The sequence below is a fragment of the Plectrocnemia conspersa genome, unplaced genomic scaffold (genome assembly GCF_051122295.1).
Source record: "Plectrocnemia conspersa isolate PC_06_02 unplaced genomic scaffold, ASM5112229v1 ptg000011l, whole genome shotgun sequence".
Taxonomy (NCBI): Eukaryota; Metazoa; Arthropoda; class Insecta; order Trichoptera; family Polycentropodidae; genus Plectrocnemia; species Plectrocnemia conspersa.
The window spans coordinates 16,976,731-17,002,824 of NW_028277175.1; the positions used below are offsets into that span (position 1 = coordinate 16,976,731).

Here is a 26,094-nt window from a genome sequence, read left to right on the forward strand (position 1 = left end):
ATTCTAATACAATACCTAATAACTAGCATCATACCAGTTAAAAAATCAACTCAAACTATTTTTAGTATAATATAAAAGTTACACATTTATGGTTCATCTCTATTGAGTTCAATGAACATACATGTTCAAGAACTTAATTTGATTTCATTTTATAGTTAAATTTTTAGTTTTAAAAACTTTGTAGTATTTTCATCGAGTCGATTGAATGCCTAGATGTTTTAAGCATGATTAAAATCAAATATAAACATAGTTTTCATTAAAAAATATAATCAACTGCTTATACTATAATTTATGGAAATGCTACTTTTATGGGAATACTATTAAATATAGTAAACCTATGATTATTACAATAAGAAGCTGTTATAATATATATTTTTACATCTTTTCAGATTATCTAGTATTACTTCTAACATTTTTATCGTACGTCACATGTGATGTGTCACATATCTTCCAAAATCATCAGAGCAATATCCATCCTCGACAAGCTCAATCTAATAATTTTGAACTAACTGAAAACATCCACGGACAAAATGGAAATCATGACTCTAGTGGCAGCAGCACTGGTTGGGATATAAGATTGTCAGTACCAGGAGAACCTGATAAAGACTATCCAACTTTAAGTGTCATTCCGAAGACGGCTTTTAACTGTGTTGGAAAGAGTGCAGGTGAGCAGATAAACAAATATAAAATCTAGATTGTATGGAATTATAATAGAAGTATAAGGACTATGTATATATAATGTTTTATTGTTTAATACATCTAAATATTAACAAAACTAATCTAAACTTACAGTTTAGATTAGTTTTGTTGTTATTTTCCAACGTAAAGTACATATTTAGGTTTGGTCATCAGGTAAAATTAGTTTTGAAATGCACTACTAAAAGATAATTATTTTTTACTTGTATTGACTCTTTAAATATGAACTCTACAACTAGTATCTGACTTGTCACATTTACTTACTTTTGAATTAAATACAAAAAATCATTCTATATTTTTATTATTCATTAAGTACTTATCTACAATATTTTATCATATTTTTAAAGAATACATAAAATTCTGTGTTAAATTAAATGAAAACCCCTGCAACAATATTCATAAATCTTTTGAACATATCTTTATTTAATATTAACCTATGTATATGTCTGATAATAAAATAAGTTTAATGAAACTGTCTAATTTGATAAAATCAAAATAGTAAATTAAATAGATCTTAGAAACAGCTAATCATGTGATCACATAGTCAGACATAACTTTATGATTACATATTTATAATTTTTTATATTTTAGGATATTATGCAGATACTCAAACAAGATGCCAAGTATTTAGAGTGTGCGCTAACACCGCTCCAGAAGGATTCTTCTCATTCCTGTGTCCAAACGGTACACTTTTCAACCAAGAAGTTTTAGTATGCGATTGGTGGATGAACGTGAAGTGTATGGACGCTGAAAAATACTCTGATATTAACAACCCAAAAAATACAGACGACGGATCACAGATGCTTTCTGAAATCAAGAAAATGATCATGTATCCAATGTCGAATCCTTATCCGACCAACTTACCGCCAATGAACAAAGTGATGCAAGTTTACAATCCTCCAAACGACATGTTCTCTTTTTTGCAAACTCCAGTAAATCAAGGATTTGGAAATCCAGCAGACAACAACGTGTTCAAATTACCAGGACCGTTCATCGGACCCATAACAAACACCAAAGATTCAGCAATCAGCGGATCTGCTATACTAAATGCAAATAGATTCTATAACAACCATCAATACAACAATCAAGGGGCTCGTAATGAGAAATCGAGGAACTTTTTCACTTCTGAAAACTTCAAAGGATTGAATTTGCATAATGCGTTCGATGAGAATACACAAGCTATTAAAATAACAAAGCAACAATTCACTTATCCTTCCCAATATGATAAAGAATACACACTGAGAGTGCCTAAATTACCATTGCCGCACCCGTTTGTGGTCCGTCTACCGATCAACATTCCAGCAATTGACACTGTAAGTAACAGCCTTAATGAATCACATCATAATGCTGAAAATCATTCATATAAATCAGAATCATTTACTAATAAATCATTAACCGGATATGAAGATTCACAAGCAACGCTCAAACATTTATCTAAAGGATTACCGTTCATTGTCTTGTTCCTACAACCGCCTCTTGAAACATCACCGAGTAACATCAAAACTTTGTTTGATTCAACAAAAGAGAGTTCTTCGCAAATCAATAACGTACGAGACTCAAACATATATTCATCACAATATGACTCACAAACTCAATACTTTCCTAAAACGGTGACGTCTGCTAATATCTCATACTTTTCTGCTAACATAAAGTCTCAAAATAACAACCAAATAACGAATAACCAATCATCTACAGAAAGCACTCTTCCAATGGCCTTGGAAGCGGATTCTGAAAACATTACTGATGCAAATTTATTTAGTAATAAACCAGCTCGGCTTACATTATATTCCAATAACGATGATAGAAACGCTTCCTTGAATGATAATGCCTCAGCTACGAAAACCACTCAAGTAAACGTTCAACATCAAACAAAATCATCGACATCATCGTATCAAAGCGCTAAAATTATAAACGAGGATGTCGTTAATGCAAATTCGGCGAACAATAATGGATTAGTAACGTTGTTTTCTGCTCATGTTATTCCATCTGGTGACGTTAACAAGCAGAAAGTCTTCAAAATATGCATTCCTAAAGATATATTATCATACATTGTTGATCTGCATAATTCAACTAAGAGAGCCATACAAAGCAAATTCATGAACGATAAAAGCATCTTGGAGAACATCAGTAACACTACCATTCATATTCATTCCAGTCAGCCATTGCTTAAAACCATCATGGAAAATTTAATGAAAAATTACTCTTTAAATCAACAGGTTCCAATATCAACCGGCGAAGAAATATATCAAAGACAAAAGTATATAAATCAAAACATCGCTAATTTCCAAGCTTACAATCAAGACTTTGAATCTAGATTCCATAATTCTAACGCTAAATATTCATCAGATAGTGTGCAAGGATTGACGCAAAAGGTTGAGAGGCCAGTTTTTGAGCAGATTGTCCAATCGCCTTTACCGATAACGAAACCGTACGTCGGACCGTCAATATCGGACGTTAACACTCAACAAAACGACGTTTTAAAAGAGAATTATGCAAACCAAAATGTTAACGCAATCAATACAAATCAATTGCAGCAGTCTAAAGCTACAAAAGATGATTCATTCAAGAATGCATCGATTCACTCCACTCATTTTGTCTCAACGTCACAACCTTTACCAAACGGATTCAGAACTCAAAAACAATTCACATCCTACAACCAAGAGGTTTATGGAAATGTCCAAAACTCACCTTCTGGTCAAATAACTACAGCAAATAATGAATTACAAAAGACAGTGCAAAACAATAACTACAAACAATACAAGGCTTATAGCGATGCAACACTAGAGAATAGCAAAACAGCCAATCTTTACAATCAAGCCCAGCAAGTAAAATACTCAAATAATAGTGCAGGAGGGTCTTTTGATAATAGTAACATTAACCAAATAAATAGTGCTGAAATATCAAAGAATGAATCATTACAATTTGTATCGCAACACACGCAGACTACCGGGAAACATACACAAACAGCTGTTAAGTCATCTCAGCAATATACAGTGCAAAATAATGCTGGAATATCTACAGATAATAGATTAGGAAAAGTTATATATGCAGAAAAGCAAACAAATATAAGGCCCAATGAAGAGAATTATCAAAACGGACATTTGATAAGCGTTCAACAACATTTTCCATCAAGAGTAACGCAACCTGCAAGAGTGAATGGTAATATTAATTTCCAAAATCAAGGAGTCACTCAAACGATCGCAAATGTACCTCAATTCACTCAGAGTAGTCAAAAGGAAAGTAACACTATACAATCTACTCAACAGCAATATTCAGGAGTACAACAAAAACAAAATTATATAGCCTCTCAAAATACTTATTCACAGAATAATCAAAATATTCAATCTCAACATCCACAAAACATGTATACAGGAACACGAGTATCTACGAATCAATTAAATAATATTAAAACTACAAATCAACTGTATAATCTACCCGAAAATCAAAATAGAGTTGTAGAAGGATATAGAACCATGAATCAAAATCAAAACCAAAATCAACAATATATAATGAGTAATAATCAATCTCCCACGGTAACGGCAGCACAATATGATAACTCAAGATATAATCAATACAACAGTTACTCTAATGAACAAACTAGTAACAATCAAAACATAAACGCACAAGTGGCTCAATACAACGCTTATAGAATGCAGCTAGAAAATCAAAATAGAAATGATTATTATAATAAACAGAAGGTTCAACAAAATCAAAATTATGAAGCCGTTAATGTAGTTCAGCAGCCGCGAGAAGAAAACCTTTATACGGCTGTTGAAGTTGTGCCCGCAATCGGATACGCTTTAAACACTCAAGAAGAAAGAGATCATTACTATGCCTCTATAGGAAATAGATATTCACCTTCAATCGGTGCGATTGTACCGATTCAAACACAGAACGATAGATATATGGTAAATTCAGCGGGTCAAAGAAACGATAATGTAGTTAAATCATCTCAACTCATGCAAAGTAAAAGATTTGGAAATGAAAATAGACTTATACACGGACAAGTTATTATGCATACAAGATCACAGGCAGGCGGTAACGTGAGGCCGCATTCTCTTCCTTTGGAAGATCTTGGATATCCACGAGAGAGACCAGACGTTGAATTCACGTTTTAAAATTGTGTACAATACTAGTCAAATCCAAAAGTGTTATGAGTAAGTATACCAATAGAACATTGTTCTATTTATATATATTAGTATTAATATATTTTTGTATTGATGACAGGTACTCGAGTGAAGAAGATACATCATCATTTTCTTTTAGATGATATAAGTAAGGCAAAATCGAATGGAAATCGTTTAATGTGGACAAAAGGTTGTAATATGTGTAATAAATATGAAGAGAGATGTACAGATTATAGATATTATATTTAGTTTTAATTGATTTGACGTGAATTTTATAATATCTTTTGTAGTTATTATATAATATTACACCAAATAAAAGTGTTCTTCAAAATTATTTATTATTATAAAATTGTTATTTTTTTAATGTAGTATGTATATTTTTTAGTTAAATTTTAGATCATTATATTTTAAGATATTTATTATATTAAATAAGGTTTTTAATAAAATGTGTTTACATTACATTCAATATTTTTTTTAATATTCCAATTTCGTAAGTAAATAAATATATTTTGTGAAGATATACGATTGTTTTATGAGCAGTGCTAGTGACTTCAATGATGCTGTAAGTAAAATATCATTAGAAAGATATTTCATACAAATAGAAATCATTGATTCCCAGTAATGGATGCAAACAGGAAGTACATGTGTAATGATCACGCACAATATTACAATAAAAACTGATAGTAACATACAAATAACCTACAAATCAATGCCAATAATTTCCATGTTTATATTATATGTAAATGGAAATAACATATTTTCTTTAATTAATCTATTATATTGTAGTGGTGTTTGGTAAGATGTCATAGCCAGTGGTATAGTGTAGTGTAGTGTAGTGTAGTGTAATGTAGTCACCATCCCGTCGCCAAACGTATTTTTTGTTATAACTGTGTAGCGCAAAGTTCTCACGAAACAGCTGTTTTCACACATCACGAAATAAATAAATGACCCGTCGATCGGTCGAGCGTTAAGACAGCTTTTGCGCATGCGCTAAATTGCTTTATTATATGTGTGCTCGTATAAGTGTGCAAATGCAGCGGTGGCCGGTATAAAAACGACCAGTACCGAGATAAATTCAAATTCAATATCAATTGTGGATCCCAATGTACCATAGTACATATATTAATTTGATAAATATAATAAGAAAAGCTGGCTAATTTTTAAATATATAATTTTGTTTTGTCCACGAAAGATAGTATGGATATTTTAAAAGCCATTGGCAGAAAAAACAATTTCCAACCACCTCTGATTCAGGTAAATTCATAACTATTTTGTACAAGTACATGTGGATATACAATATTAAATATCAGAAAGGCGATTTCCATAAATTATGTTACATGTTTTTCGTGAGTTTTTGGTCAAATTCTGAAGGAGTGAAATCAAAATACGTCAAATAATAAAATTTAATATATAATAGCTTTGTTAGTGTTTGTAAAATTATTATTTATAATTCGTACGTATTTTAAATTTTAAAATATGCATATAAAAGCACATCGAAACAAATTTGTTTTTATATTAAACGTCAGAATTTTTTTTAGTGGCAACATTGAATTTAAACTGACCGTTATTGCATTGATGCGTTCGTAATGAGATCGCTCGTTTACATTTGTATTATTGAGTGATTACTCGGTTGTTCGCATGTGTTAATTATATATATTTAATTTGCTTAAATGAAAATGTCAACGCAAAAGGACGGAAAGCTTAAAATTCCCTGCGTCGAAAACGATTTCAACTCTTCGTTGAGGCTATCGATTGTCAGAAGATCCAGCAAACGGAGCAGAACTTCGATTTTGCCGCAATTATCTCTGGACATCAACTCAGTGGACAATTCTTACGATGTTCAAGTCAACGAAGATGAACAGACCGATGCATTAGCAGGTCTGTACTTAATGCTTTATATTATCATCAATTTGTAATTCCAATTATCTGTGTTAGGTTATGTATTAAACTCACTCTGGAACATATGTCGAGTGTCTCCGCTCCACAATTTGGAATACAGTCCCAGCAAATTGAAACAGTTCGCAACTAAAATAACGCAATACTTAGCCGGATCAATCAAATCAGCGACCACAGTACATTATAAAACTGAGATTAAAGTCATACCCAATTTGAAGTTGGAGATTGGACATTATGATGCTTTGCAAGTGAGTGACACGGTTGTATTTCATTCACAATCAGTGAATTAATTGTATTTATTATTTTTAAGATCGTGGTACGTTCCTCAAATTTTAACGATGTCAACAACGCAAAGCAAATTTACAGTGGAATATTGTTCTCGTGGGGTTTATTCGCTTCTAAGATAGAAAAGAATGTGGTTCACTTGCCACTGTTGATCGATAACGGTAGAGGAACTGTCGCTGCTCTAGTGAGGCAAACGCTGATGAAATTGTTCGATTGTGTCATAAAACCTATGTCATTTTCGCAAGTGAGTTTTATAATTTTTATATATGACAAATATCTACTTTTGTAATAAATTATTTATATAATTTTTCAGTCTGAATTATTGCTATTCAGTGCTCTATTGAGTAGCTTCGCTCCAAACGACGGCACCAAGTTCGTCAATTTCATATATAACATACCTTTTACGAGATCACCGACAAAACTCGATGTATCTATGTCTGCTGACGATATTCACAATATGTGGCTAAGGTAATTATACTATTTTCATGTAATATTAGCGTTGCTCAAATTTTATGACACATTATTCCTTATCATATTAGAATATGGAACTGTTAAGAGGAATCTCAGTACTGTGTAATATTTCATACTGTTAAAACGGATACAAAGATTCTCTCAGAACACATTATGAAAAAATTACTTTATAAATATAATAATTAATATGTAATAATATTCACGTCTCAAGGACAACGTTGCTGCGATTGCTTCCTGGTAAATTCTGCCATTCTACTTCCATTTTTGTAACATTATATATTTACTTCCTAAACATCTCTAGTATTATATATTACCCAGGGGCGTATATTCAGGGTGTGCTAGGTGTGCGGCGCACACCCGCAAAACCATCTAAAATATAAATTTAGAAATTTAAAAAATTTAGGGCGTAAAGTGACATCATTTTGCATACAGTAGTATGCAAAATTATAAAATTTTAATATGCAGTGTATAGTATGCATTGGTATTTGTCATTCGCTCTGAACGTTTTCGCGCGAGCGATCGTTTTGGAACAACACATATAACGCGCCGACCTTGCGCGCGGCCGCCGACTAAAGTAAATTGTTCTGAGATTTAACGGCTGAAGTCGATCTGTCGGCTGGCAGCGCTCAGTAGTAAAATTGGTCTCGAATTTGGTGCGCGTACTTCAAAAACTCTTGCGTCCGTCGCTGCTTTTTTATTACATTATATCACAATAACAGGTCACTCATTTTTTTATATTTTGGCGTAAAATAGTTTATTATCTTATTTACATATGATCAATATTTAATTTTCTATTCTAGATTATATTTTTTTATTTACCCCAATAATGATGAAGAATACTGTTGAAGATATTCTGAATAATCCATTTTCAAAAAGAAGTTATGAAATTTAATTGAAGATAATCAAAATTGCTAAACCACGTCCACCTCTTCCCAATTTATTTATGAAGCATAAAGACAATAAATGTGAATATACAAGACATTTTTCATTTTCATCATATGAACGAACTGAGTGGTTAACAGGCTGCGAACTTCGATCTAGACTGTTCTGTTGGCCATGTATATTGTTTTCCAAAGAAAGAAGCATGTGGAGTAAAAGTGGATTTGCTGACCTTAGTCATCTGATAACGGCACTGAAAAAACACAAAAGAGCGCAGTCACACGTTCAATCATTTTTTTCTCTCAAAATGTTTGGAAAACAACGAATTGAAGTCATGATTGACGCTCAACGTAAAGCTAATATAAGTCAACATAATGAACAAGTTCATAAAAATAGAGAATAAAATAGCGAATGATTGACGCACTAGTATATCTAGGAAAACAAGAACAACCTTTTCGAGGCCACGATGAATCCTGTAATTCACTAAACAAAGGAAATTACCTTGAATTTTTAAATGCACTTCGAGAATACGATTCTGTTTTGGATACTCATTTAAATACTGCAACGGTGTTTCGTGGTACTTCCCCATCCATACAGAATGACATAATTGAAGCGATTGGTGATGTTATTAAAGATCATATTAACCACTTTACGCGCGGTCCCGCACGGGTGTGTGATTTTAGAAATGTCCCTTACACGCGGTGTCGAGCCTGTGCGGGAATATAAAAAAAGAGACTAGCGACACTACACTAGCGAGAATCGCCCGAACCGACGGCTCCGAAATCCTAGTATCCAATACATTTTCAACCGTCTGTAGGGTAAATGCTTCAGGGGTATATAACATTTTTTCCAGTATAATCATTATTTTTTTATTATTTCATTATTATTATTTATATATATATATATATATATATATATATATATATATATATATATATGTATATATAAATATATATGTATATATATATATATATATATATATGTACACATATATATATATATATATATATATATATATATATATATATATATATATATATATATATATATGTACATATATACACATATATATATATATATATATATATATATATATATATATATATATATATATATATATATATAATATATATATATATATATATATATATATATATATATATATATATATATATATATGTATATATATGTATATATATACACATATATAAATATATATATATATATATATATATATATATATATATATATATATATATATATATATATATATATGTATATACATATATATATATATATATATATGGTTAATATTTCTAGGAGTCGGATTACTCCGCGTACTTTTTTGATTCCGTGTGGAATCATGGTCCCTACGTTTCGGCCAGATTCGCCCGGCCATCCTCAGGGGAAAATTGAGAATATGAACATCCGGTGTGGGCAAAGCCCAGCATGTGGTTGTTCAGATCTGTCGCGATCTTACGCGATACGAAGGACAGATCTGAACAACCACATGCTGGGCTTTGCCCACACCGGATGTTCATATTCTCAATTTTCCCCTGAGGATGGCCGGGCGAATCTGGCCGAAACGTAGGGACCATGATTCCACACGGAATCAAAAAAGTACGCGGAGTAATCCGACTCCTAGAAATATTAACCAAATATTTCTCCGCGAAAACGCATTCAACCACATATATATATATATATATATATATATATATATATATATATATATATATATATATATATATATATATATATATATATATATATATATATATATATATATATATATATATATATATATATATATATATATATATATATATATATATATATATATATATATATATATATATATATATATATATATATATATATATATATATATATATATATATATATATATATATATATATATATATATATATATATATATATATATATATATGTGTATATGTATATACATATACATATATATATATATATATATATATATTTATATATATATATATATATATATATATATATATATATATATATTCAACCGTCTGAAGGGTATTTTTATTTAAACCATTATTTAAAAATATTATATTTTAATAATTTACGAAAAGTTTTATTTACATTTTAAAAATAAATAACATACTATATATAATCGTTATCGATCCCTGATGGGGTCTGGCCGCTCACAACTCGACATTTTTAATACGACATGCGATAATGACTCTTATTACAGCGCAAATAAGAACTAAAATAACACAAAATCGCATATTCATCATTAATTTGGTCAAGTTCACTGCAGACAACGTCACACGCTGCGACCGTATATTTACAAACTAAAATACACATTTTGACTTTTTAATTATTCATTAAAAAATCCCGGTATTTCTGGAATATTTTTCCCAAAAGGCCCGACAACCAAAGGGTTAAGAAACGGTAAAAATAATATTCACAATTTTTTGGAACAACGCAAAAAATACTCGTTATGTAATTTTGAAATATTAATTTTGCAAAAACTATAAATTTTTAAATTTTTTTTTTATTTTTCCTATTTTTATATAATTATTTACTATTATAATTTCCAATAAAAAAATATGTTTTTTTTGGAACACTTTGCAAAAAAGCACCCGCATGCTAACTGGTTAAGGAAGAAGTAAATTCAGCAAATTTTGTCGCTATTATTCTTGACGAAACTTCAGATATAATGATGAACTCACAGCTCTCGACAGTTTTGCGTTTTGTTTATGAAGGTAAAGTTTACGAGCGGTTTATTGGCTTTACAGACGTTAGCTCTGATAAAACAGCCGATGGCTTATTTTGCCACGTTGTAAATATAATTGAAGAATTTCAAATTCAAGAAAAATTAGTTGGACAGGCTTATGATGGGGCGAGTGTAATGAGTGGGCATATTAATGGTTTGCAAGCCAAAGTACTCGAAGTTTATCCACTGGCCATTTTTACACACTGCTATGCTCATATGTTGAATTTAACATTACAACAAGGTCTTTCCAATATAAAAGTGTGCAAATCATTCTTTCAAACTTTAAATAGATTGTCTGCATTCTTTTCGAAATCTTCCAAACGAATAAATGCTTTACAAGAGTTTGTAGCTAGAAGACTTCCTTCTGTTACACCTACAAGATGGAATTATACATCACGGTTAAGTAACACAGTGCAAAAATACAGAAATGAATTTACGGACTTTTTTCGAGACGTCGTGAAAAATTGTGAACTATGGGACCCCGACACTGTAATAAAATCACGAGGTTTTCTTAGCTTTTTGGAAGATTTTGAAACAAGAAAACTTCTCCACATATTTTCAAACCTTTTTGGAAAAACTGATGTGTTATACAACATTTTACAATCCAAATCTTTTGACATATTATATTGCTGTAAGAAAGTTACCGAAATTTTGCAACAACTCAGACATGAACAGGAAAATAATTATGAAACATTATAGGAGTCTTATGTAACGGAAGAAAATTATCCAATACAGTAATGATTTGCTTGTTGAAGAAAAGCACGCGTTTAGCTAACTATTTAATACAATAGTTGATAATATATGTAAGCAAATTGAAAACCGTTTTTCTTCAATGTCCAAATTGGAATATTTTCACCTTCTGGAGAAAGAAAAATATGAGCAATATAAAGAAAAATTTCCAAATGAATTACTTACCAAACTGCAACAATTCTATGGAGCATAATTTGATTATATAAGTTTAAAAAATGAGCTTGCTGTTCTTTATCATTTACCTAAATTTGCAGAGAAATCTGTTCATGAGCTTGTACAATTTATGAACACAAATAATCTTGAGTCAGGTTTTCAGGAAATAGATAAATTAGGCAAACTAATATTAACTCACCAAGCAGTACTGCTTCAGCAGAACGTTCATTTTCTGCTCTGAAACGAATTAATAATTGTTATTGAAGTACCCAAGGCCAAGAAAGGCTATGTGGCCTTAGCTTGATTTCAATAGAAAAAGGGATCCTTATGGATATTAAAAAGAAGAGCACTTTTTATGACAGCGTGATAGAAAAATGTATGATTAAAGAAAGAAGATTAGATTTTATATATAAATAATTATAAGTTTATGTTTATTGGAAATTTGATATTTTTATATAATAATATTTTAGATTAGGTTTGATGTTTATTTATTTATTTATATATGGGAAAAAGCTGCAAGGCAGTTTAGGCATGTCAAAACCTCGGCTAATAAAAATGAAAAAATATACTTTTTTTTTTTATAGCACACCCAATATTAACACCCACCGTACGCCACTGATATTACCATGAAATCCCTTTGCCTTTAGTATAAAAATTAAAACTTGATATATTGTTCTAATATTATATTTTTTGTTTATAGTTGTTTCCCCAATAAGAGTGATGTCAATATGCACAATGAAGAGAGCTCTTTGAAATGGTATTCGGTGTTCAGAAAGCACATCGGCTACGTGTACGAGATGGACATATCCAGATTGGAACTTACCAACTTGAAATACCCCAACGTTTACATCCAAAGCAAGGGCAAGATACAGCTCAAGGATCACGAAGCAGCCAAAAACATATTGAAAATCCTGTGCGAGATATCCGTCATATTGAAAGGCAGTATGCCAAAACTGGCATTCGAATATGATTAGCGATCATGATGATGGTGATTGAATGCTATCAAGACTGTTAGTAATAACTATTTTTATGTTAAGCGTGTGATTAGTTTGTATATATTTTGAATTATGATATTGTGAGATGAATAATGAAACATGCAGTTGCGTTTAAAAATAATATATATTTAATTTACCAAACACTACCGTTTATATATTACGTCAACATTTTAAAGTTACATGTTCGTGCTTAGTGCACCACCTCCTTGCAAACGTACACAATAGGACTTCAATAAATATAACTACGTCTAAAAAATAATTCTATGGTGTACTGTGATTCGATACATTAAAAAAATACTAAAATATCCAATGCACAAAATTATTTGTGTGAAAGTTTATTTTTCATCAATACATCGACAACGATTATTTTCCAAACTGCATAAATAAATCACTTCGCCATTCTTGTACTTACACATAATCTTATGCAATTTGAACGTAAAACAATCGTAAAGCACAGATATTGTTACAATTATTCGTTCGTAATTTGTTATTTTTATTAAGGCCTGTTTATGATAAATATAACTGAACGCTACTGTAGCTTAAACAGATCAGAAATAATCGCTATATAAAAAAAAATATATAAACACAACAAACTTAGCTTTTAACAAACATATAATATACAAATCACACGTTGAAATGACACCCAATACAAAGTATCATTCGGCGAAAGATTAGATTATCACACAAGTCTATGGTATTTAAAGTTATCACATGAAAATGTTTTTTACGATTAATCTTATTGATTGTAAAATGTGTTTATAATTCAATAAATATTGATGTTGGAATTTAACTATTTTTTTCATTAAACCAAAAGCTTAAACAATTTTAAGTATATATTTAAGTTACACATTTAGCAATGCAAGCATTACAATAATTTTCATTATTTAAATACAACGATATTCTCGAATCACACATAAATAAATAATCAACGGGTATGTAAATATATAGTGTCTTGCATTGGTTTTAAGTATTTTAAAACAATATAGAATTTTAGATTATACAATTAGACTTACAATCATATGTATACGTACATTTTTTTTTATATTTATCAAGATCATATTTTAAAAATTAAATTTTATATTATGTATAATAAATACCATACAATATATAATGAAAATAATTGGCCATGCGCAGTTCTTCACATCCACGTGCCACGACCACCGAGTGTGGCTTTATGGATTGCTCTGATGTACGTAGCATTGTTACAATCTGAAAAATAACGCTAACGTAGTGATAACAATATAAATTTAGCCTATGCGGTAATGTGATATCGAGTTGCAAAAAAATAATTACTTGTGGTCATCGATAGAAGGAACGGCACGTGGTAGGGGAGGCCTAACAGCAGCCACCGCCTGCGACGCCTCCAGCACCTGATGCACCACTAACACCACCAACTGGAGAATGTTGAGCTCCGATCTTGATTCCATTCGCCTTTAAATAAACATGAAAGAAGATATATTAAATAAATAGATTCTTCCTGTGGATACTGTCACGGTCTATAGGTGATTGGCAATATTCTTGTAATATAAAGCATACTAAGAGATAGATTAAAACATAGTGGAATCCCATCATGTCTTAAAACGACTTATAACAAATATAAATTTTATCAAGCCCAAGTTTGATATCATCGACAATTTTCTTTATTTCTTAGACACAGAATCCATACGGAGATATTATTCATTACACTGAAATTAAACATTGTTATCTTGCTACAAAATTATATAAGCATTTTTTGATTTATTTGATATATTGTAATATTTTTAGAAATAAAACATCAAACTGCGGATGATATAAAAGATTCAAAATGACAACGAAATTTAGCAATTTTGCTTAACCTCACAAACCATCTTTATTTGATTTTCAATAAAAACTAACATTTAAAACTGCGAATTGTATTATCTGAAATTTAATTGTTATTTAACAAATATTGCAATGTTAAATAAATTCGAAATCAGTAAAAATGTTGAAAAGAATTTTGCTAACATGAAAATCATTTTTAAACGGTTAATAAATAAACACAAAAAATTACCTCATTGTTTATGTCAAAGACGCCTTCCTGTATTTTTTCATATATTTCTTTGGCTGTTTTAATAAAAGCTTCCTCAACATTGGCAGCAGTCTTTGCTGAAGTTTCCATAAATACTAATCCATGTTCTCGAGCAAAAGCATCACCTTCCTCCTTTTTCACCTCACGTCTCGATTCCAAATCGCTTCAAAGAAAATAAATATCAGTAAATGATCATAATTTATAAGGGTGGTATTTAACAGAAAATTATTTTGAGATATATATGTATGTGCATTTAAATGAATACTTTGTTCCATAAAACGAATCGTTGATGCATTAACACATTGTTTGCGGGTGTAATTCAAGATCTCGCGCAGAATTATTTTCATGCAAAAAAATCGTAAAGTATCTAATATAATTTAAAAAAAATTAAATTATAAACTCACCATATACTAAGTTTTCATATTCTAAAGATCCATTGAAGAATCATTTATAATAGTTAAGTAAAACTATCACAGTGCCTTTCCAGGTATAAAAAAGTTTTTTCCCTAACCAGCAGTACAAAAGCAGCCCATTAAATCTGGCATAAATATGATCTGTTTCAAGGTTTCAAGTTCATTATTTGACAAAAAAAATATAGCTGAAACTATATTGATTTTTATTACTTAATCGTATACAAAAAAAATATAGAAGTGCTTTGTGTGTAGTGTGAACTGTGATCTATTGGAGAGCAATGAAATCATAAAAATAACCCATATAAATACGTTACTCGACTTCCACCACCAGTCAATAAAAACGTATTTCCACGGATCCCGCATACTGGCAACAATTGAAAAAAAACGTCATTTTACGTGTTTTCAAACAATTTGTTAATGTAAGGTAAATATTCGGAAAATGATTCATTGATGAGTTATTCATAAGGTAATTACTGTTCTGACCAATACTCGCTCGCTCGCACCTAATCTGTCCAATAGTAATGCACAAACAATTCGTTTTATGGAACAATTATTTTATATACTGCTCATTTAAATATCCTCAATTTATAATAATGATAAAATATGAAATACCTTTTGTTTCCTATTAACATTATCACCATGTTCGAGTTGGAATGCTGACGAGCGTCCTCGAGCCACGTAGACAAGTGATTGAACGTCTCCCGTCTAGTGATGTCGTAGACGAGCAGAGCTCCGGCTGCACCGCGATAATAAGACCGAGTAATAGATCTATAAGTTTAAACAAAACTATATTACAGCGATCATTACATTATAGTAAAGTCTCAAGTGCGAGTTTATTACCTGAAGGCCTCTTGGCCGGCTGTGTCCCATATTTGCAATTTAATCTGTTTGCCATCGATTGTGATCATCCGAGCGCCGAACTCGACGCCTATGGTCAAATCATGAACGGGCTGAAAGCGTTTATCCGTGAACTGTAGCAGGACGCACGATTTGCCCACACCTGTATAAACATGATTTTTATCAATATGTTTAGTATCCCCAATTATGATAGATAAGATAAAGGGGTATGCTAAAAAATCTATAATAGAGTAATCTGTGATTCCAGGCTTACAGATGTTCAACACTCGTTATGTATTTTTTTTGTCAAAAATATATATATCAAAAATGAAAATAGTTGAATTAACACAACAATTCAATCATCACTATACACCACAGATAGCTCTTAAAAAAGGAAATTTTATTACAATAATCTAGATTTGATTAATGAAACAAAATAATGTAAATTATGAAGGTGATTGAAATGAAAAGTTTATAAATATGTTAAAAAATAAAAACACCATTATATTGCGTTGTAAATTAGCACCAGTGTTATATATAGTTTGAAGATTAGCAGTACAAATCAAACATGCAACACCAAGATAAAGCAAAATTATTAGATTTTATTGGTAGAAAGTGAGAGAAAATTATGTTGTTGAAATTAATCGACTAAAGAAAATTTAGCATGGTGATGCATGACTGTCACTCCAACAAGTGTTCGGAAATGGCGAAAAATGAATACTATACACTTCATTAAAATTCATAGTATTTGTATATGTGTCATTACAGTTTTGGTAGAACTCAATACCTCAGCAGTAAAATAAGACTGCCGACATTGAAGATTAATTTGTGCTGTGCAGGGACGTCATTTCATGTTTTTCCAGGAGGAAAAAGTTGGACAGTAAATGCTCGTTTATTAATATTTCGCCTACATTAAAATTCATAGTAATTCATTAAATAACATGTATTTTTCCGGACAAAAACAAGGGAGGCAACGAGCGTTCCCAGTGCGACGACGCCGACACGATTTTAGTGCTTTTGATGTGGATTTTTGACTTCTGAAAAGTGATAATTTTTTTGCGTTCTGTTTGTTTCACATTGTCACAATTCTGCTGACCCCCTCCCTCTTAAGTGTAGCTTCACACATGATGGATGGATTTGCCCAGCACGTCTGAAATGGTAAGTACTAGCCCATACAACACCACCCACACTATACGGCGCCGGCGAATCCGTCCGGCATGTGTGAAACTACGCTAAACCTATGACATCATTTATGAAAGCCACCTAAAATGAAATACTATGAACCTTAACCCAGATATGCCCACTGTCCTATGGGTAGGACACTAAAATCGTGCCACTGTTTTTTACAATTGTGACGTTTTTATTACTTTTACATGAGTCAAAACGTGAATGAACTCATTAAAAGGGTTTAGTAATAACTCCTAAACAATAAAAACCGGAATATTGTTAAGTCTAGTGTTGTTTGTCGTCTGGTGAAGCTGTGCGGTTTTTTTTAAATTTGAAAATAGCAAAATTTCTTGGGCATATCTGGGTTAATATTCAAAAAATATTAAAAACGATTACTGACTGGCCAATTTGTTGCCCCTCTCCCCCTGTAAAATGCTGAAATGACATCTCTGCTCCCGCAGTAGCCGGGATTTTAATGAATACGAATGTTGATTCATTTAGAATTTTCTTTCGCAGAATAGAACAGAATAGCGCAGAAACTGCGGTGTTAGGTGCCAGTTATTCAGGTGCCAATTGCTGCTTTCTCCCCCCACTCTCGCAATAGAATAAATCAAATTGGAAATGAATATTTTATGTGTTTACAATTATTATTATATATTCTAATGCAATAGTCGTATAATCAATTGATTCTACAGGAAACGGAGTTGCAAAAAATCAGTCCGGAATATTTCATTTGAAAAGTTGTGACAATGTTCCAGAAGAAGATGACATTGACTGTTTTTGAATAAATGTAGATTGTTATATACAAATAAATTTTGTTTATCGTACATATAAAATAATAAGTCCCCTGAAAAAAAGCTATTTGGAAATACAATGAAACACGTTTTAACTAAGGGTAGTTTTGAAGTCTTCTGGTGATAATTGTGACATGAGATGTATTTCTATCGAAATCTACCTAAAAAATAGACTTAACATTTTGTATAATACATTAATGTAATATGGAATAAAATAAAATTTATTTGTAATAAAAATATTATAAATGCAATCAAAATTATTTTAATTAAAAGCATATTTTTGTTGTTGTTTAAATTTGAATAAAATTTGTACAATATATTTGCTAACATATGGACTTTAACACGCACATAACATTATGTAGTATTTTTAAGATATTAATAATGTATATAAAATAAAATCATATTGCAATCATCAGTAATGATATGAATACAAAGACAACAAAGAGATAAGTAGGATGAGTCACATGTACTCGGATATTATATTTTAAGGATCGATTAATTATAATACGTATATGAAGAATTTAACAATAAATAACTGAATGAAACACTAAAATGCGCATTTAATAAATGTCAAAATAATTAATGTAACTCCAAGGTCATCCACCCGAGTTAATTTTTTTTGTTTGTTAAATTATTAAATTATTCGTCTGGTCAAGATCATCAACAAAGAGCAAACAAAAGATTGTTTACGACGCAATGGTCACAATGAGCTAACATATGATCGAATTTGGCGTAGCATGTAGCGTTCTCGACGAGATACGAGGGGCGGAACGCCGCGGGGATATCATCCAGCTGTCGGATGAAGCGGTGGGGTGAGGGTGGGGTGTGCGGGGCGAGAAAGGAGCCGATCGATAACCGACCTGTGTCGCCGATGATGATGTACTTGAAGAGGTAAGCGTAAGACATGACGGGGCTGGTGCTAGGGCTCGGGCTCGTTCGATTTGGGTGGGCGAACGGAGTGTACTTCGGGTCGACGCCCTGTTGCGCTAGCTGACGGTGCGCCTCTCCGCTGACACAATCGACTGACTTCGCGCACGCTCGCGAACACCTGGTGCGTGGGACGTGCTCGAGAATATCACGCCTACGTATTTATTTTTTATACGCAGAATAAAATAAATCGAAAAAATACTAACTAAATATATAAAATTTATTAAAACTATTTTAAAAATATGCAAATAATTTATTAGAAAAAAATTAAAAATTTATCTTTAAGTAAAATAGTAAATTAAAAGCAAATTTGTTTAAAACAATTGGTTATTTTTAGATTTATCTCATGTTCCTTTCAGATGGATTTTGTTTTCTTATAGGTCAACGAAAATAATTGGGGAAATACATATTTTGTAGTATTTATATTGATGGTTTTCATAGCATACCTAGGTATAATATAAAATCAAAGTACCATTATTTAGTCACTTTTACCTATATTTTACTTATAAATTGATATTTATATTATTGACAATCTTAATTTGTAATTAGCAGAGCAACGCAAAATTTGTGTTGTTTAGCTTTAAGCTGATTTTTAAAATGGCTACAACTTAATAAGTACTGCACCAGTAATTTTATTCACAATTACCGTTGCATCGCTTATTTATGTATTATAGATAAACATCCTGACTTAGAGTGATTTTGTAGTCAATATGTTTATTTACATAAATACCGCCAACACCTACCTGTGAAATAAAATTGTGATGCTGAGGTTATAATTAACGCTATACATTTTTGATAGCAAACATTTAGCGTTTAAAGTGTAGATCAGCAGATAAACACTAAAATCAATTCACAATGAAAACAATTCAATTGATGCGCATACACACACATACGTGTTAATAAAGAGCACATGCCCCGACTTAGACAAAGGTTTGTTATACGGCTAATTTTGCTAGTAGGAAGTATTTTAGAATGGGGGAGATCATAATTAAGTTATCAATCGAGATAGTTGGAACAGTGACCGTAGTAAATGTTAATTGTTATTAAAAATAAATAGATTTTTTAAGAATATCAAAGTAATAAAATCTTGTTCGCAAATTTAAATTCTTGCAAATAGCAACAGCTTTTTGTCAATAGCAATTCGCAGCTATCGACATCCAAAAATGAATAGCTCTGTCTTATTCTAGAACAAGTGCATACCTTATTATTGGGTGCTTCTGTCCATCTTATGTGTTATTTCGTTTTTTTTTTTTAAAAACATTATTTTGCTTAGTTTTACTTACATGTTTATTATGCCTTCATTACGCACGAGATTCTAATTTTAGTCATATTTACGGTATATTATTTGTAATCATTAAAATATATTTGGCGACGGGAGGTGACGGGTGGCACTTAGATAGATTGAGCCGCTATAGTGGAAGGTCATTGGACGCATGCCCTTCTCCCACGGTCGCATCAGGCTCAGGAGTTTCGGCCCATGAGCGACTGGATTTACTTAGTCTGGCTTTCGCGCCTGCATACTGCGCATGCACAGGCACTAGGCCAGGCTTCCTTCCTTATTGTGTATTAATGAAATTACATGTTAATATTATTACAATTACAGTGAATGAGCTAGCAGGCCTGACTCGCCCAAAGTTTTCCCAGTCGAGAGACTCCATCACACCAGTGTAACCAGAGTGCCGCCAAGTTTTGACCATAATAAAATAAATGAGCCGCCACATTACTATTTTTGACCACTTCTTTCCATCTATTTTGTAAATGTTGAACGCCTCTTTTGTAGAAACTTTGTGATTATGAGTTAAAATATTGGATAAAATGACAAATTTGAACAAGTACTGAACCAAAATAAGCCGATATTTTTTTTCGTTTGAGCTCTGGTTTTCGATTCAGTTCCAGATCGAAGCTGTGCATTTAACAACCCTTAAATACGTTTTATAAAAAAATGTCACAAAAATGTTTCTTCCACCGCGTATGGAAAACTAACTGAAACTAGACCATCTTAAAATAATGGCAAAATTTTTGGTCCTCTTATTATATAGCTCAACAGTATAATAACAATATCACTAATCACTAATAATTTTTAAATGTCACTTATCATATGGCCGTAATCTGTGTCATTTGTATTCATTGGGATATTTAAAAAATCAGTAAAATATGTTCAAAAGCTGTCAATGTAACTGCGCTAGTGCAGCGCAAATGTAAGCGAACGCGAACGAGAGAAGGCGCGACATGCGTGCAAAAAAAATTGTGCGCGAGTTTAGCCTCGTGAGTGACGTTTGAACGGTCGCTTTGTTTTGGCCGCTCGGTATTTTGCGCGTTTAGTCCTCGCGCCGTTTTGTTTACATCGGCGCGAGGAGCGGTGGGAGGGGGGGCGCACTTTGGGCGCATGTCGTGCGGGGGCGAGCGGTCGGGGTGTGCAGGGGGCGCGGGGGCCGCGGCCGCCGAGGGCGCGCGCCCCCGCAGAGACTCCTCCGGCGACAACGCCAACGACGAGTGCGAGCTAGAGGATGACTTCTGCTTCTACAGATACAGAGGGGATCCGCCCCCGAGAGAGCCCCCTCAGCCGGAGCCTAGAGATGACCCCGCTTCGGGCGCTTCCAGCCCCGATATGGATTTTCTCGAGATGGATTTCGATCCGGGGCCTTCGTGCGAAATGGACACCACCGAAGAACTGTTCACCGACGAAGAGCTCGAAACGCCGCCTCCTCCCGCGGAGAGACCGCAACCCTCTCCCGAACCCGGGCCGTCAACAGCTCCTTGTAAATCCAACGATCTAGATTCCGAGATCGGCGAGCGCGGAGAATCGTCACTTTCCAACGAAACGACGTGCGAATTCACAGTTAATTGGTCCGCGTTCGAACCTGAACGAGAGATTAACCCTGAATCTAGTAGAAACGGCGGCCCGACGACGCCGTTCGAATCGACACGATCGTCATCGGGACAATCGGACGAAGAAAAGTCATCGGAAACGATCAAACCGGCGATAGAAAACGGGAGGGGTCATTTTTCATCAAAATTGATTCCTCATGTTACAGTCGACGGTAACGTCATATATGTCAAAAGAACCTGTACCAGTTGGCCTCCGAGAGAAATCGAAAGCCACCACAGCGCCAGCGGCGATCTGATATCACCTGGAGAAATTGACGAAAGTAAATATACCCATCCTATTGTTAAAAGATGAGCTTATCCATATGCTGATTGATTTTAGATGATCTGCCGGAATCTTTCACGTGGAACTCCATAGTTAAAATATCGTCCGAACAGCGCGCCATATTAGAAAGTCGCGTTAACTTATCGTCTGCATTGTATCACTGTACCATGGCGAAACGTTTAGTAGTAGAAAAGCATGCAGCTAAATTTATTCAAGAATGCGATACTTCAAATGTGGTGGGTTTTGCTTAATAAATTTAAACGTAGAATACTATACGTCATATATATCTTAAATATGTTCACAGGACGGTGAAATCTCGTGTGAATCGGGCGAGCCGCCGATTGTGCCTAAATGTATGTTATGGACGGAGCAAGAAGCTTGCGCCAAGCAAGTAACTCAAATTGGGACGTCCGCCTGTGGTGCTACCGCTGTCATAAACGCTTTAGTGAGCGTAATAGATATAAAACAAATTTTATTCAATGTTGCTATGTTTTTACTTATACATATACAATATAATATGTTAAACAGTTAGCTCTCCGAAGAGCTGTCGACGTAGAACGAGTGACTTCGGCTGTGAATACTAGACAAAGGTTAAACAATTCACCGCTGTGTCAATACATCATTTCGAGAGCGATTGCAGGTTGCGGGGTCGACGGCTTGATGTCCGGATTGCACGCTGGCTCAGAAGGGGCAGTCAGTTCGAGACATTTTGCGATGTGGCCGGAGAGAAAAATTTCATTATCGCATTGGCTTTCATATTGGATTAGTTTAGGTATACTTTTTACTTTAATTATACTTTCGTATCCTTCAATAATTGAGCGCAAATAATAGCTCGTCATGCGCACTCGGGTGTCTGGCGGACAAATCCGATCACGTGGTGAGAAAAGACACATTTGTCTGCTGTCTGTGCACAAAACGAAGGGATCGGACGCGAGCAGCCAGATCCGAGCACCCGCACCCGATGGTTAACAGTATTTTTTGTTAAAATTTCTTTTTTGAAAATATTTATCAAAGAAAAGCAATGAAACTTATTTGTTTGTTAATCCATTTACTGAATCTAACTTTATTATTAAAATTTTAAATACTCGTTTAAGAACCTACCTACATAATACTTGGCTATGAATTTGCACTGTTCTTTAAAATTCAGAGTTTTAAGTAAGACAAACTGAGAATTATAGTGTAAATATCATAGTTTTTCTCCATTGATATATCTCTTTACATACTTAAATTTTCTATACTGAGCGTCTGCCCTGATAGTTGAATTAATGTAATAAACATATTTAAGGTGCTGTTCCCATTGCTACGCTGAACTTACAAGCCGGAATACCAAACCCTAGTCGAAAACCTGATTCGTGGCATCACCAAATGATCTTTGGTGTTGGACCCAGAGGCATATATTTGGCGAATCCTGTTGAATGCATCGAAGAAGGTGCTCTATGGCATCAGCTCTGCTCAGACTCGGTATTACGTCATATTTGACTTAAAATTATATGTATTATTCTTATCTAATAAAATTGTTTTTAGATATTGTACGTCAAACGAAAGGACGTATTAAACAGATGGACTCGTCTCACCGACCTGTCGCCGTTGAAAGTTGTTCCCGGCGATGTCAGATGGCAAACGATGAACGTCTACGGTCAGGTCGTCAACATCATTCGAGAGTCTCAACAGAACACGATCGGCTTGACGTTCACAACACATATCAAAATACCGGCTTGTTATAGCGCCGGCATAACGATCGCAGTACTGACCGGATCCGAAGCCCATAAAAGACTCTCAGAAGCTCCGGAATTACCCTTACTCGATTCCGAAGAGTGATTATTACCATTTACGTATTTATGTTTATGTACGATATACATTTTTCACAATGTTGTTTATTCTTGTTAAAAATAATTATGACTGAACAAGATTTCCTCAAGGTTTGTCGCTTTGTTCCAATACGAAAGACTAGAAATATTATTAAATCATGCTCATTAATAACTCAAACCAAATAAATATGAATTATTACATAACATTTAAAAAATGTATTTGATGCCATGCGATCTAGTTGATTGTTGTTAAGTATAAAGTGGGATTGTGTTGAATTTGAAGAAAAAATAATAATTGAAGTGATGCAATAATTTCTGTATATCAAATGTTTACTGCATAATTTAACATGTCTTAAATATCCTTGTTATTTTGTTGTCTTATTGGGTAGTAATATTATTTATTATTATTTTGTATTTTTTGTATGAATTTTACAAACCTCTTTTTTCATGTGCAATATGAAAAAAATCGATTGTATATACAATTCATATAGAGCCATTCAAATAAATAATGTAAAAATGTATATAAAAATTAAAACAAAATTAATACTCGCCAGTTTGTATATTATTTACTTCCTTTCATCACCTTAGATTCAACTAGCATTGCCCCTAGCATAACTAAAGTCAATCAATCTCAATAAATTATAATCTGTGAAAGAAGGTTTACTTAAATTATAATTAATAAGCAATGACTTTCATAAATTACTTGAAAAAATCATATTTTCAGTAAAAACCCTCGTCAAAAAATATCTTATTATTAAATGCATTATCCGTAGCCGAAAATTGCATATTTTGATTTATTATTAATAATAAATTATGGCATTACAATCCAGGATTACTCTTCAGTTCCCTGTCTAGTGTTGGACTTCTTCAGCTGTATCTTTACCAAATATCCACTATGTGCTATGTTAATATGAACACCCTCGAAAGTATACTTGTTTATTTGTATGTTTGCCTTTACTTTCTTGTTACTAGATAGTAATAATCAACATGTTTTTGTTTTCTGTTAATACTCTGCCTTCTATAAGTGTTGATGTTTCAATAAGTGTATGCTTAAATCTTTACTATGTCTATATCTGCATGGGCGAAGATTGGCAAATATTTGTTATATACATACTGTATATCTCTACTTTGGTGTCATGGATTTTTACTATTGTGTTTGTTTTGATTGAACTACTGATAAATAGTGACTTTAAACGATATTTTCTTTATCAAATATAAATACATATGAATATTGTTCCCCGTCTGGGGAGGTATACTTAGTCGTAATTATTCGAAATCACTACAAACGCAACAAAATATTGCGCTAAGAATGGCGACAAATGCTCAATGGTTTGTCCAAAACTCAAATATACATAAAGATTTAAAAATAGACACTTTACGCGATTATTTCGATAAACTTAAAGTAAATTACTATGACAGAAATAAAAATCATACTAACCCATTAGTTAAAAACCTTAATAATATAACATAAACATTTTAAAAAAAAGTGCTAGCTAATTTAATAAGAAACAAAAAAAAAAAATTTTTCTTACATTTTTTTTTGCCCTAAAAAATAAGTAAATAAAAGTAAGAACAAATTAATAGATACCCAGGTAAATGGCTTTGGCCAGGAACTGGAAAAATAAATATTAGATACTGTATGAATATTGTTAATGTTCTCTTCATATACAAATTATTTTGACCTAGCCTGTATGGAATACTGTTGTTATTGTTTGGAATAACACTTAAGCATTCTTATATGACAATAAAGAGCTATTACCATTTTTAAGTTTAAATAGATAAAAAAATTCTTTGTAGTCGACAAGCTAAATGTAGTGATTTCCTGTAGTTCGTTATACATAACTGTGTTGATCGTTCTCATATTTTAACAATAATAAAAGAACCTTGTATATTTTTAACAATATATTTTCAATAAAATAAAAAGAAGTACTTACAGAACA

General features: G+C 32.5%; 4 protein-coding genes across 7 annotated transcripts in view; 3 read left to right on the forward strand and 1 right to left on the reverse strand.

The window, feature by feature from the left end:
• The window catches only part of LOC148229734 (uncharacterized), a 29,196-nt gene extending 23,935 nt beyond the window's left edge, over positions 1 to 5,261 (forward strand). Inside the window, exons 2-5 of one of the 2 annotated variants that reach the window (XM_088196829.1) lie at positions 390 to 665; positions 1,288 to 2,009; positions 2,913 to 4,853; positions 4,924 to 5,261. In XM_088196829.1, the coding sequence (XP_088052955.1) occupies positions 390 to 665; positions 1,288 to 2,009; positions 2,913 to 4,814 (2,900 nt within the window). In that variant the 3' untranslated portion in view covers positions 4,815 to 4,853; positions 4,924 to 5,261. The remainder of the gene's footprint in view (positions 1 to 389; positions 666 to 1,287; positions 2,010 to 2,912; positions 4,854 to 4,923) is intronic. The other variant, XM_088196828.1, reaches the window with a different exon arrangement.
• A 1,098-nt stretch (positions 5,262 to 6,359) lies between these two features.
• Positions 6,360 to 13,800, forward strand: LOC148229735 (centromere protein L-like). Its single transcript, XM_088198756.1, has 5 exons — positions 6,360 to 6,701; positions 6,759 to 6,967; positions 7,030 to 7,248; positions 7,318 to 7,472; positions 12,716 to 13,800. The coding sequence occupies exons 1-5, from the start codon at positions 6,494 to 6,496 to the stop codon at positions 12,987 to 12,989; spliced, it is 1,065 nt and encodes a 354-aa protein (XP_088054882.1). The 5' UTR covers positions 6,360 to 6,493; the 3' UTR covers positions 12,990 to 13,800.
• Rab2 (RAS oncogene family member Rab2) lies at positions 13,116 to 19,318 on the reverse strand. Of its 2 annotated transcripts, none has more exons than XM_088198758.1 (6): positions 19,129 to 19,318; positions 16,311 to 16,470; positions 16,083 to 16,238; positions 15,040 to 15,220; positions 14,304 to 14,441; positions 13,116 to 14,219 (listed from the first exon to the last, which is right to left on the reverse strand). In XM_088198758.1, exons 1-5 carry the CDS (start codon positions 19,172 to 19,174, stop codon positions 14,346 to 14,348), a joined length of 639 nt encoding a protein of 212 aa, XP_088054884.1. In that variant the 5' UTR covers positions 19,175 to 19,318; the 3' UTR covers positions 13,116 to 14,219; positions 14,304 to 14,345. The 2 variants fall into 2 exon arrangements, with proteins under 2 accessions (XP_088054884.1, XP_088054885.1); XM_088198759.1 differs by having other exon boundaries at positions 13,116 to 14,232.
• A 2,214-nt stretch (positions 19,319 to 21,532) lies between these two features.
• On the forward strand, positions 21,533 to 24,703 carry LOC148229737 (uncharacterized). Of its 2 annotated transcripts, none has more exons than XM_088198760.1 (6): positions 21,533 to 22,344; positions 22,404 to 22,582; positions 22,651 to 22,797; positions 22,875 to 23,118; positions 23,632 to 23,807; positions 23,871 to 24,703. In XM_088198760.1, the coding sequence occupies exons 1-6, from the start codon at positions 21,582 to 21,584 to the stop codon at positions 24,162 to 24,164; spliced, it is 1,803 nt and encodes a 600-aa protein (XP_088054886.1). In that variant the 5' UTR covers positions 21,533 to 21,581; the 3' UTR covers positions 24,165 to 24,703. The 2 variants fall into 2 exon arrangements, with proteins under 2 accessions (XP_088054886.1, XP_088054887.1); XM_088198761.1 differs by having other exon boundaries at positions 22,651 to 22,791.
• The last annotated feature ends 1,391 nt before the right edge of the window (positions 24,704 to 26,094 follow it).